The sequence below is a fragment of the Wolffia australiana genome, chromosome 1 (assembly GCF_029677425.1).
Source record: "Wolffia australiana isolate 7733 chromosome 1, ASM2967742v1".
Taxonomy (NCBI): Eukaryota; Viridiplantae; Streptophyta; class Magnoliopsida; order Alismatales; family Araceae; genus Wolffia; species Wolffia australiana.
The window spans coordinates 16,146,884-16,160,323 of NC_135835.1; the positions used below are offsets into that span (position 1 = coordinate 16,146,884).

The 13,440-nt window shown below is 42.4% G+C and overlaps 1 protein-coding gene across 3 annotated transcripts; it reads right to left on the reverse strand.

Moving 5' to 3' along the window:
- Window positions 1-4,465: 4,465 nt before the first annotated feature.
- Window positions 4,466-10,908, reverse strand: EMB1379 (embryo defective 1379). 3 transcript variants are annotated; one of them, XM_078581888.1, is made up of 6 exons: window positions 10,574-10,908; window positions 9,708-9,775; window positions 8,535-8,615; window positions 5,465-5,692; window positions 4,905-4,976; window positions 4,466-4,820 (listed from the first exon to the last, which is right to left on the reverse strand). In XM_078581888.1, exons 1-6 carry the CDS (start codon window positions 10,686-10,688, stop codon window positions 4,602-4,604), a joined length of 783 nt encoding a protein of 260 aa, XP_078438014.1. In that variant the 5' UTR covers window positions 10,689-10,908; the 3' UTR covers window positions 4,466-4,601. The 3 variants fall into 3 exon arrangements, with proteins under 3 accessions (XP_078438014.1, XP_078438001.1, XP_078438007.1); XM_078581875.1 differs by having other exon boundaries at window positions 9,708-9,904; window positions 10,574-10,901; XM_078581881.1 differs by having other exon boundaries at window positions 4,466-4,817; window positions 9,708-9,904; window positions 10,574-10,897.
- Between the last annotated feature and the right edge of the window lie 2,532 nt (window positions 10,909-13,440).

Below are 13,440 nucleotides of genomic sequence, written 5' to 3' on the forward strand. Positions count from 1 at the left end.
CCCCGTGTTGTTCATGGCCCCGCCCCGCACTGTTCATGCCTTGCCCACGCCCACGCCGCACACACCACCATCCCCCGCCCACGCCCCCGTGTTGTTCATGGCCCCGCCCCTGCACTGTTCATGCCTTGGACCCCCCCCCCCCCCCCGCGTGCCCCTTCGACGATAGCTCCAGCTCAATCTCCAACTCCAGCCTCGGCTCTGGCTCTCTCTCGAGCTCGGGCTCAAGCTCTAGCTCCGGCTCCCTCTTAGCCTCGGGCCCCGGCTCCCGCTCCCACTTGGGCTCAGGTTCTGGCTCCTGCTCCTGCTCGGGCATCGGCTCTGGCTGCCACTCCTGCTCGGGCCCCGGCCCCATCTTGGGCTCGGGCTCTGGCTCGGGGGCTTCGGCTCTGTCTCAGCCTCGAGCTCCAGCTCCCGGTCTGGCTAAGGCTCTGGCTGCCGCTCCCGCTCAGGCTCCGACTCCCTCTCGGGCTTGGGCTCCGGCTCCCGCTCGGGCTCTGGCTCTGGCTCATGTTCCGGTTCCGGCTAACGCTCTGATTTTGGCTCCAGTTCTGTCTCGGACTCCGGCTCCAGCTCCTTATTTGGCTCGGGCTCTGGCTCCAGCTTCAGCTCCCTCTCTGGCTCTTGCTCCGGCTCGGGCTCAGGCTCCTGCTTCGGATTCGGCTCCGGATACAGCTCCGGCTCCGTCTCCATCTCAGGCTCCGTCTCCATCTCAGGCTCGGGCTCTGGCTATGGCTTTGGCTCTGGCTCTGGCTCTGGCTCCAGCTCCGGCTCAGGTTCCGTCACTGGCTTCTGCTCCTGCTCCTGCTCCTGCTCCTGATCCAGAAAACGAGAGAGATAAAGAGTGAGAAAGAGAGCCCGAGAGAGAGACCAAGGGAATGAGAGAGAAAGAGAGCTATAGGGAGATATAGAACGAGAGAGAGTAAAAGAGAGAACGAGATATAGATAGAGGGAGAGAGAGAGAACAAGAGAGAGATAGAGACAGAGGGGGAGAGAGAGAGAGAGAGCCAGAGGGAGAGAGAGAACAAGCGAGAGAGAGAACCAGAGGGGGAGAGATAGAGATAGAGAGAGAGAGAGAGAGCAAGCAAGAGAGAAAACGAGAGATGAAAACAAGCCAGAGAGAGAATGAGAGAGAGAGAAAAAGCGAGAGAGAGAACAAGAGAGAGCCAGAGGGAGAAAGAGAGAGCACGACAGAGAGAGAGAGAACGAGAGGGAGACCCGGAGAGAGAGAAAGAGAGTCCGAGCCAGAGGGAGAGAAAGCGCGCACGAAAGAGATAGAGAAAGAGAGAACAAGAGAGAGAGCCAGATGGAGAAACAGAGAGAACGAGAGAGAGAGAGCCAGATGGAGAGACAGAGAGAACGAGAGAGAGAGGGCCAGATGGAGAGAAAGAGAGAACGAGAGAGAGACAGAGCCAGAGGGCAGAGAGAGAGCCCTAGAGAGAGAGAGAGAAAGGAAGAGAACGAGAGCACTAGAGCTATAGAGAACAAGCGAGAGAGAGAGAGAGGGAGAAACGAGATCACTAGAGAGAGAGAGAGAGGGAGAAACGAGATCACTAGAGAGAGAGAGAGGGTGAGCACGAGAGGGAGAGAGAGAACAAGCAAGAGAGAGAAAAGAAGATAAACGAGAGAGAGGGTGAGAACGAGAGGCAGAGAGCACGAAAGAGAGAGAACAAGCGAGAGAGGAAGGGAGATAAAAGAGAGTGAGAGGACACGAGAGAGACAAAGAGAACAAGTAAGAGAGAGAAAAAGGGAGAGAGCGAGAGAGAGAGAGTGAGAGAAAGGGAGAGAAAGCGAGAGAGAGAACAAGCGAGAGAGAGAGATAGAGGGAGAGAACGAGAAAGAGAGGAAGCAAGCAAGAGAGCAAACGCGAGAGAAAGAGAGAAACCAAGCGAGAGGCAGAGATAACCCGAGAGAAAGAGAGACAGAGCGAGAAACAGAGAGAGAGCGAGAAAGAGAGAAAGAGAGAACGTGAGAGAAACAGAGCGAGAAAGAGAGGAAGCAAGCGAGAGAGAGAGTTAACGGGAGAGGGAGAGAACGAACGAGAGACGGAGAGAGCCCGGAAGCATGACAGATTGTTTTTATAAAATCCGTTCAATTTCGATTTTTCAAATTCAATCTATCGAAAAATCTAGATCAAACGCGATCAAAAACCTTGTTCGGTAAAAGATTTCAGTTGTTCGGATCGAATATCATTTTGACCAACCGAAACGTTCGTTCCGAATTCGATCGATTTTTATTCGATCCGTACCCCGATCCCTGATGACAGTGCTGCACGATAAAACTGGGAGTACACGAGGCTTACGAGGTTGAGAAAAAACCATCATCGACGACAGTGCTGCATGACAAAAACTAGGAGCATATACAGTTTTATGTCAGGTTTCTAGTTTATTGGGTTCTACTAAAAATGTGTACGAATTCAGTGACGTAAAGATATACTTCGGGAACACCACAGGGAACAGTGTAAATGAACCTTGTCCACAAAGTTGTGAACCCCTAAGAAAAAAAATTTAAGTTGAAGAAAAAAATTCGAGAAGACTAGTTCATGGTACGCCCAACCTTCCAAACACACCCCAAGGGTAAAGCCAATTTCTTAAAATCCCCGTGCATTTAGCTGTAAATATTGTTTAAACAAATATCTATACATAATTTTTTGCAGAAGATGCAATGAAGGATGTTGAGCTTTCTAAGAAATTAATCCGACAAGAGATGAAGAGAGCCGTCAGCAAACTCACCTGTTAAATGACCTCTTCTCCTTCACACACAAGGAACGCTGCCACGAGTCTGCAACCATGACCAAAACGTATGTACCTGGAGAAATGTTAGGGCATGCAGGTTGAAGAGGAGCATAATGATTTGGCTGACTCAACTGAGGTCTTTAAATAAAGGAAGCATTTTCTGAACGGCTAGTTTTTTGAACTCAAGGTGGCTGCATCGTAATTTCTCATAAAATGCTAACGGTCAATTCCGTTCCACGAATGGACCTATTATCGGGGTTTGTTGAGAAGCAGGTGCTTCCTGATTAGGAAATCACGTTAGGCGACAACCAAACAAGATATGTTTTGATGGTTTCCCTATGTTTCCGTCTTAATTATTATGTTGCGTGGATGAATGCCAGTCGATACTTCCATTACGTCGGCATAGAATTAATAGTTTGTATGTAAGAGAGGGACTAGATTTCCCTCAGAAAAGTGTTGAAGAAGGCGGGAGCTGTCATATGGTGATTTATCGAGGATATATCTTTTCAACGGCTTTATGCATCCATTTCCGCTTGGTATTGGACCTGGGTTTGAATATTTAACGATCAATTGTTTCTGAAGACTCCTTATTTATGAAAATCACTCTCTCTATCAAGCCACAGGGGTCGAGAGCAGGGTAAAATAATGTATATGGTGGTAGGAAGAGCCGAACGAGAGTGATAACGTCGAGGAGTAATGATAATATATCGGGAAAGTTCTGACTATCTCCAGGAAGAAGATGTTCTTCTCGCGATAATGATGATTATATCGCTAGTATGCGTACGATGTTCATACCTTTTTTTTATGTTCATACTATTGATGAATAACGCGGTGGATTTGTTTCATTGTTAAACTATTGTGGATTTTCTCGATCGTGTATCCGTAGGAACTAACTTTATCTTATACGATCTCTGTATTCTTTCTTTCACATAATTAAAATTGTCTTCCAATAAGGAAATTTTCCGGTATTCCTCGGAAGTTCTATGGTTCCATAGTCACGGAATTGTCTCACCTCATCTATTCAATATCTACAATCTATCTTTTATTGAGAATTCCAAATGTAAGAACTTGATTCACATATCATCATTCGATGTGCTAAGGACCCCTTCTTAGACACATTTTGTGTCATCGCCGCCAGCTCTGCCGTCGTCTTCCTCTTCTGAATCTCAAAAACTATCTAAAAAAACATTATTACAAATACAAATAGCGATGGAGGAAGTACTTACGTCATCGATGGGGAATAATATCCTCCACTGCCCTCTTCCTCTCTTCAATCTCCCTGTCTGCAGGGTCTAAGCCCGCTCACGTTCTGTTTCTCTCTTGTCGGAATTTTGACATATGTAGACAGGTAAAGCTCAGAAATATGTAGACATCATGCAGTAGTATTAATGACGATATCTTTATAATTTTCTGTGATGCAGTATATTGGTCAGCAGTCTGAATTGGTCAAAGATACTTCCCAACTTGCCCTGGCTTGTAGATGCTGCGGTATGCATGTTATTAGACGCTTTCGTATCCTTGACACTATTTTCTTCTTTTATCTACTATCATCATTACTTGTTTTCGCCTTGCGATGAACATCCATGAGATGTATCCATAACTAATTTTCAGATCTTGATCCAGTTCCTATACTTTCATCGGTGGTCGAGAAAATCGGCAGGAGCTATGGGAAAGAGATGATCGAAATAATGGGCTGTTTTTATTTGATTTTTTGTCTTTTAATTTTAATGAAATGGATATCAATCGCTTTTTCTAGTTCAAAGCACCAAACTCCTCCAATATGTCAATGGGTGCAACAAAATTGGAGAGAGAAGATGAAAATGGATATTAAAAAAGGGGAAATAAAATATGGTGGATACCTTTTCCTGACTATGCTCGTCGGGATCTCCTGGTTAATCTTACTTCTGGCGATCTGATATTTTTTGCATCCCTTTGACTGGCCGCTCCTCGAGGCGTAGAATTTTCCCGCAGTTCTGGTTTGCATTCTTGGTTCTCAGTCTTGCGTGACGGATCGCCGTTGTTTCCCTCGTTTTCCAAGTTGCTGGAGAAGTTCCAAGGGGCGCCACAAGAGCACGCCATGGAAACCTGCTGATAATCAGAAAATCGAACGGCTTCTCATAATTGGAAGGGATATACTTTAAATTTTAAATTTCCCAACAAAAGAAAATGCACCTTTCTATGGGAGTTCTTCAGACAGTAACTATGGAAACGGACGTCGCAACCTTCACCGTTACACACTTCCGCCTGCCATCAAGAATTATTATGAAGAAGGATCGTAGACAGACGACGGTCTGGGACGGGCAGACGGGACTGGACGGCTAATACACGAAGAAGGGGGGATATAGTGTCTGGCGGTTGTATCGATGCTGAGACACACGAAGAAGGGGAAGGTTGGTTGAGAGGAATTCGCCAACGGGGACGATTCCTTAATTATCGTCGTGGATGTCGTCTGTGGAGTTGTAGTTATCAAACGGGAATTCTTTAATAATTCATAATCAGCCCTCCAACGAGTAAGGCTACATGTTTGACGACAGAATGGGACGGGAGAGATCTGAAGACGGTCAGTGGTTTTGTTGTGTTTTTGTTCCGAGTTCAGAATGGATGACTGATGATGTGCTGGATTATGTACCAATCCATCATCCACAAGCCTTTATTATGAAATTGTCATCACAGATACGCACGTTTATTCTAAGGATCGATCATGCGGGGTAGAATTGGCGTATTATATATACCTTTATAGCAGCTTCATTGCAGAGGTCACATGATGGGACATCATTGTTACGGAACCAGCCCTTGAGATCAAGAAATGATCTGACTCCTAGACCGATATTTCCATCTGAAGAAGGAGAAAGCCACCGATCTTGAATGAGTTCCTGGAGCGTCTTTTCCTTCTGCGCCATAGTGAAGCTCTTGAAAGCAGCAGGTACATATGCTGTGCTATCATTTGAGATTTGGCTCGCCTGATAAAAAAAAAACACAAGCCAAAGCCACAAATTAGAATCATTCAAATGGAAACATGGCAGAGGAAGAGAAATCAACATCATTTAAACAATGTCAAAAGTTTCTGAAAATTCAGAGCAAAATGAAAGATTTTTCAAAACCCAGTGATAGAAGAGAAACGACTTAAAAGGCTTTCCACGGATTCAAAGTTCAAACAATGAATGGAATCTACATGCGGCAGCCATTTCAGTACAAGCATGTGCATGATGTATGTCAAACATTATTATTATTATTTTCTTGAAGAAACATTATTATTATTATGATAAGCACCTTCCGAAGACTTATCAAAGAAGACGAGGCGTCACACGCTGATAAGCATCTTCCGAACACATACCACAGGAAGACGAAGAGTCGCACGTACGGGTCGCTAGAAGCACGTGCGAAAGTTAGAATAACTGGCAGGAGGGGAGGCTATAAATGAAGAGGGGAAAAGGGGGAAGGGCATCGAGTTGGTTTTTCTCAGTCGCAAGGGCACGGGCTGGTGGGAGATTCTCTACGCCAGAGGAGAGGGGCCGATGCGGCCTTCATCCTCCTCTACCTTTTCTAGAGTTGTTCCTGCTCTATCCTTACTCTCTTCTTTACGATACTTTTCTTCTACATTCTCAGTTTTCCCTCTGCACAACTCAGATCTGGGATCTTCTTGTTTGCTATTATATTTCTTGAGATCCTTGATTCGGGAATTCGTGAGATCTACCGAGGAATTCTATCATATTATTACTATTATTACTTAGAAATACAGCGAACATCGATTAAGTTTGAGAATCATCACTAACAGTAAAAGATAATGGGTGAACAATAAATCTTTAAAATAAGGTGCACACCAACTGTGCCTGTTATGTTACGCCAAGATTTTTCACAGAAATCCAGAAGCAATATGATCAATTAAAATCATACCTCTGACGCCATTGAGTATGTCATTATTCATATACGTTCATATATAATTATAATTTAGTTTTTTGCATTTGAAGGCCATCCACTTACATGATCCACTAGAGAAGAGGCGACAAAAGTAATGGGAAACATATCCGCGAAATGACAATGTTAACATTATACATAGTTAAAGAAATTTCACACATTAGCCAGTTCAGTCACATCAGAGTTGACTATAAACTTATCATTAAAACTTAGCTTTCCAAAAAGGGCAGAATTAATAGAGACTGTGATACGATCCTGTAGCCCCAAGGGTATCAAAGGCATTTTAGCCCACTAGGGATACCTTAGACATCTAATGTTTAGGGTAGATAGCTTCCTTTTCAGATAAACATTTGTAGGCCTCCCATAAGGAGGGCAGTCAAGAATTAAGGTAAGATCCGCCCCTTGGCTCACTATCTCGATCCTCCCTGTCTCCGTCCCGTCCCCTTGACCGTCCTACAATCCCCTATCCCCGTGATCGTCTCACCGGATCTTCAACCGGCTCTCCTTCAATCAGATCCCTACCTCTGCCGTTCAGTTCCCTTCTAGAATCCGACGATCCCCCCCCCCCCCACTGGGCGATAGTCAATCCTTCACCGCGTCATCAGGCAGCCCGTCCCAGGTCGATCCCTGCCTCCTCTGTTCGACCCCTTCGATCATTCCTGTTTCTACTCTCCTACCTCGGGAACGTCTACCTCATCTCGCCCTCTACCCTCCTTCCGATACGAACCTAGATCAAGGTTCCTATCAGACTGATTGGTACACTAACATGCATGGCACTATGCGTCCATAACTACAAGTCAAAGACAGGTTTTTGAGATACCCAAAAGGATTAATTACACTATGCTCCATATAAAAAAGGTAAGGACTACTGTCACAAACAACCTTTACTATTTCAGATTAAACAGGGTTCCATGATCTAAGTTAATAGTCTTTTTCACAATCTATGTCTTGTGACCAGGCAGAGCCTGAAGCAAGGAACGGTAGCTCGCTCCAGTTTTGAAGCTGATTTTCAAGTTGCGAGGGCTGTGTGAGTCCTTCCAGATCAATCGAGTATCGGTAGAACTAAAAATTGAATTCTAGAAAACCGTCCAGTTTCTACTTTATTTGACACTATTATTTCTAATGATCTGGTACATCACTATCTAGTTAATAGTCTTTTTCACAATCTATGTCTTGTGACCAGGCAGAGCCTGAAGCAAGGAATGGTAGCTCGCTCCAGTTTTGAAGCTGATTTTCTAGTTGCGAGGGCTGTGTGAGTCCTTCCAGATCAATCGAGTATCGGTAGAACTAAAAATTGAATTCTAGAAAACCGTCCAGTTTCTAGTTTATTTGACACTATTATTTCTAATGATCTGGTACATCACTATCAGAGCAAGCATGCTTAGGTAGACTTTATCTTAAGTAAAGAATAAGTGGACACAAGAATTGTCTGCATGTCATATCTTAAGTCTACATATTAATGTGCAGACCTCATCAAATAGAAATTTATTCTTTTAGATAAAAGGAAGATCTCCCGAAATCAGTGATCAACCTGATACTACAGAGATATAAACATGATAGACATTCCACTACTCCCTTTTATTCATTCTCTCTCTTCAGATGGAGCATTGAAACCCCTTTCCTCGTAATTTGTTTATGTCCTCGCATGAGTCCAATTGTATTCTTCAACCTAGTACAAGAGGTTTGGCTACTTTAGACCCAACACCTAAGTAATGGAACCTGCTTTCCAGTAGAGTACTGTGACTTCAGGATGCTCACAATTTCTACTTCAAAGGAAATAAACAAGCCAACGACAGACGGAATAAATATAACAAAGCAAAATGATATTTGAAGACTAATCGGAAGGCATGAGAATGAAAGAACAAGGAATGAGCAATCTCTGTCAACCTGACTATCCAGCTGAAGATTGAGGGCATCTATGCAGGAGATGGAGCCATGAGCCGTAGTATCTTGCATTATTGCGTCCAGCTGTAAAATTGATCGGAAAAAGATCAGAAGCAAAACAGAGAAACCCCAAATCAGCCATAAAGAAAATATTGCATTTCCAATATTGGCTCATTGTTTCAGTTTCCAACAATTCGCGTTACTCAAGCCGACAAAATAAACAAATAAAACGGAAAAAAGTTTGTCAGTAAAATATGATGATTGAATGGGGATTAATAATGACTGAACAGAACAAAACCCATATTACAGCTGGAATTCGTTTTATTGGGGAAGTTAAGCTATCACGAAGTCTAACATAATTTTGAAGAAGAAATGGAGAATGCCAAAAGGTTAAAATTTTCTTTCGTCATATGCTGCCCACATCTCAAGAGTTATGATTGAGAACTCTTTCTCTGTCACCCTTATATATGAATAACCAATAAATTGTTTCATAGTGTATTGAATGAATGTATAGCTTCAGCTAGAAGAGAGAATTAGAATTGTCAGGGCCAGCATCCATGAAACCATTTGGAGTGCCAAGATCATCAAATCGCCATGAGAACGACTTTGAGAACATTGAGGTTATTCCTTGGGCGAAAGCCGTAGCTTAATATAGTCATATCGGGTTCATTATCTGTTAGTAAAACCCATTTCGTGCGTTACGAGGTACAACGGTCATCAAAAGAATAATCACATAGAAATAATTATACGAGGTTCTACAGTAAAATAGTAAAAGTACGGGAAATAGTGTCTTCGGTAAAATGTATAATTTTCCCTGATTGATAGACTCCTTGGTTGACTGATACAGCAGATAAATAGCGCAGATGTATTAGAGAGATGATAAATTAATAAAATTATGGAGTTCATAAAGAGGATTCCACTTTCCCAAAAGAATGCAACTGTAATCCTTTAACACTAACGACTTTCTATGGACCTGCGTCAAAAACACAAAAGGCAGGTAAATTGCGTTAAAAGAATCTGCTAAGTCCTTTTATGAAAGCAAGAACAAAAAGGCATAAATCATGAATACTTGATAATCACTAACCATGAAAGATGCAATGAAAAGATGTCGACTGGAAGAAATTTCTCAAAAAACAGCCAAAAGCATGTTAGTTCTTTAAAGATAGATAGACTCACGACGGCTCTGTAGAATGCAATCTGAGGAATTGAGTATCTTGTGCCGAGTTTAGATTGCTCGTCAGACACTGTATTGACAACACCGTAATACACTTTGCCATCATACTGATTTCTACAACCACGCAGTTCAAATTTCACATATGCCAGCTCCTTGTTAATCTTGAGGAGTGCATCGTCAAAAACTTTCTTATGGAGACCTATCAAGCATAGAGGTAGTATAACAATTTTAAGCAACAAGGAATCTATGCCAATTTTTTTTTTCTTGAACAATCTATGCCAAAACTATGCGCAGACGCGTCTGAATTTTAGGGTCTCTCCAACATTAATACGGTCTAAATTGAAAAACAAAAATTCCTATCCATGCATCAACATAGTGTGGCTTTCTCCAAAAGTATTTCTACCGTTCCAAATTATCCATCCTCACTTCAACAGAGATTTCCAAGTTCCCTGGTATCATTCCACGCTCAGACATCATTATTTTTTTCTTTTCTTTTTTTCTACTGCTGTTTATCACATCCTCTCAAAATGAATAATTTAGAACGGTTTCCAAGAAACTACATTCCCTCCGTTCCCCAGAAAGAAAATGAATGATCATCGCGTCGGAAATCATCTACAGTCGGAAATCTCCTCGCAATTTTCATTTGAACGTTTGAACGACCCATCCAAAGAAACTACGAAAGCTTCAGGACATATCTCGATTATCTGAGCGCTTTAGCATCAGAGATTACACAATTAAAGGTTCAGGTGAATAGTCCTGCTCGACGACTTAACACTCCTAAAAACCACCAAGGCACAAGTAATGATCGACCTTTGTCGATTTTATTAACTATCAAACGCACACCACAAATCAAGGAAACTCATCGAACCTGGATTTCTCCCGGTAACGCCAGAGAACATGTCAAAAAACTCTTTCTCCTCCATAGGGCCACGAGATAACAAAGCTTGAATGAGCGTGTGGTGCATCCAGTTCAGCGGCGACATGCTCTAAAACCTCGTTGCCGCACCAAATCTCCGGCAAACTGAATCTGCCAAACACTTTGAGAAAATAAAACCCTAGTTCTTTGGATCAAAGATCCTGAGAAGCCAGATCCAAGATCGACAAACGAAGAATCGATCACGATCACCGAGGAAATCAAAGCGCGACAGATCGCAGAAGTGTGGCGAGAACCCGTCCTGCTTTTGGCGGGAAAAGATATAGGAAAACAGTACGAGGAACGGGACGGACAAGGAGCAACGAAATAGGAAGGAACAGGACGGACCTGTTTCGTTCCGTTTCCGTCTGAGGGGCGGAAAAGAAGGATGACGTCACCAACGGAGATTGGTTGCAACGGGTGTTCGCCCGTCCAGATCCCCATATCCTTTCTTCATGTGAAATTAAATGTCTTTAGAAATCTTTGGATCTTATCCAATATTGGTTACTACAATACAAGTATCTGATAACAGTATACATCCTGATATTGGCATCCACCTTCTTTTTAGGGGTTTGATGACGATATCAGATATCGTGTCAAATAATGGGTTTTTCGATATCTGATGTGTAAATTTTAATTACAATTTACATAAATCATTGTTTTGCTTGTGAAACATCTAAATATGTAATTAAGTTATAGGAGGTATATTAATCAGTGCTGATAAATTCAATAAAGGATTAAGATATACGATTGAGTTTTGTTGAAATCAAAGTTCGAATTATATTAACCCCGCCTGGCCAAAGATGGGCTTGCGTCATTGGAGCATTACATTAGTCTGACGGAAGCCAAACTTTTGTCCAATTTTGAATACCATGCTCTTGGCGCTTGCTTTAATCCGTATAAAGCCTTGCTCATCTTCCATACCATCTTCTATTTTGCTTCCTTATCATACCCATCTGGCTGCTTCACATAGATTTATTCCTCAATTTCACCATTAAGGAATGCTGATTTCATGTCCAAATGATGCACACATGATCCAAGTTGAGCTGATATGGGCAAAATAACTCTAATCGGCTATAGTCAAGCTACAGGAGCAAAACCTTCATTAAAGTCAACCCCATATACTTTTGAGCGTAGCCTTTGACCACCAGCCTTGCCTTATGCCTCAAAATTTGTCTTCATTAGTTCTTTTTTATCTTGAAGACCCATTTGAGTCCAATGGGCTTGCAATTGGTGGAGGTAGGACTAATTTCCAAGTCGGCATTCTTCTTTATTGCTTCAAGATCTTCATCCTTGGCCTTAATCCAGACTTCATCTTCCATGGTTTCCTTGAAAGTCTTGGGTCTTTCTTCAGAGAGTCGACACACCTCTTCAACATCATTCTCAACTTGGCATGTTTTTGTATAAACTTGCTGAAGAGTTTTATACCTAATTGGTCCACTCTCCTCAGTAGTTGACTGTTGACTTCACCTCCTTCAACTTTCATTACTTAAGTTGAAGATGACCCAGCTTCATTGTTGACTTGGTCAATTCTGAAAATTGGTGAATTAAAAATACTTGAAATTGTTTCATCCTTGGAATCTTCCCAATTCTATTGGCAGTTCTCTTCAAAGATAACAATTCTTGAAAGAGTAATGCTTCCAGTTGTTGGGTCATATACTCTATAAGCTTTGCTTCCTTTTTAATACCCAATGAAAATCATGGGTTTACTTTGATCTTCTAACTTTTCTAGGCTGAGACCGAGGGTCTTCATGTGAACAATTGACCCAAAAATCCCCAAGTAGTCAACTCTAGGCTTGCATCCTGTCCAAACTTCATATGGTGTCTTTCCTGCAAGAAACTTTGTGGGGGATCTATTCAAGATATAAACCACAGTATTTGCCGCATCTCTCAAAATTCAGGTGGAAGTCCTTTGCACTTGAGAATGCTTTGAGACATAACCATGATGGTCTGATTCCTCCTTTCCACCACCCCATTTTGTTGAGGTGAATAGGGCATAGTCAGGTGCAGCTTGGTCCCTTCATTTGGACAAAAGTAGAGAATTTGAAAGGTATTGAATGAGTTCTCAAACAAGTGCTCTTTTCTTTCTTCTAAGCTTTAGCCAAACCTTTGAACTTCTTGAAGGCATCAAATGCATCTGATTTCTTCTTCAACACCTTAAACCTCATCATCCGTGAGTAATCATCAACCAGGAAAAGAAAGTACTTGCTAACTCCTAGAGTGATTGGTTTGATCGGCCCCGCACAGATCTCCATGTACTGGCTCGAGAGGTCTTGTGGCTCTGGTAGTCGATGCTGATGTTGGTGTTGCTTAGATTTCACACAATCTCGGCGTATCTCTTTAGTGGTCTTCAACTCTGAAAGCCCTTTGACCATTTTCTATGTAGAGAGAATTTTCAATGAATGAAATCAAGGTGCCCATACCTTTTATGCCAAGTCCAAGTATCATCTTTCCTTGCTTGGAAACAGTTTTGAACCACATTGGGCTTCAACAAGTAAAGTCTTTCTGCACTTTTCTTCACTTTTGCCAAAAGTCTTCCAATCTTGTCATGAATAGTTAGAGAGCCCTTCTCTAATGTCATCTTATAACATTGCTCATCCAATTTCCCAAGACTTAAGATGTTAGCTTTCAACTTTGTCGTGTAGAGAACATTGGTGATTGACATCTATTTTCCATATGGGGAATTCAATCTGATGTTCCTTGTCATCTAATAGAAACCCTCAAGTTATCTCCAAATATGACAGCGCCAACACATGTGTCATCTATTTCGTAGAAAAGGATTCTTTTGGCCGTCAAATGACTGCTTGCACCCGTGTCATGAT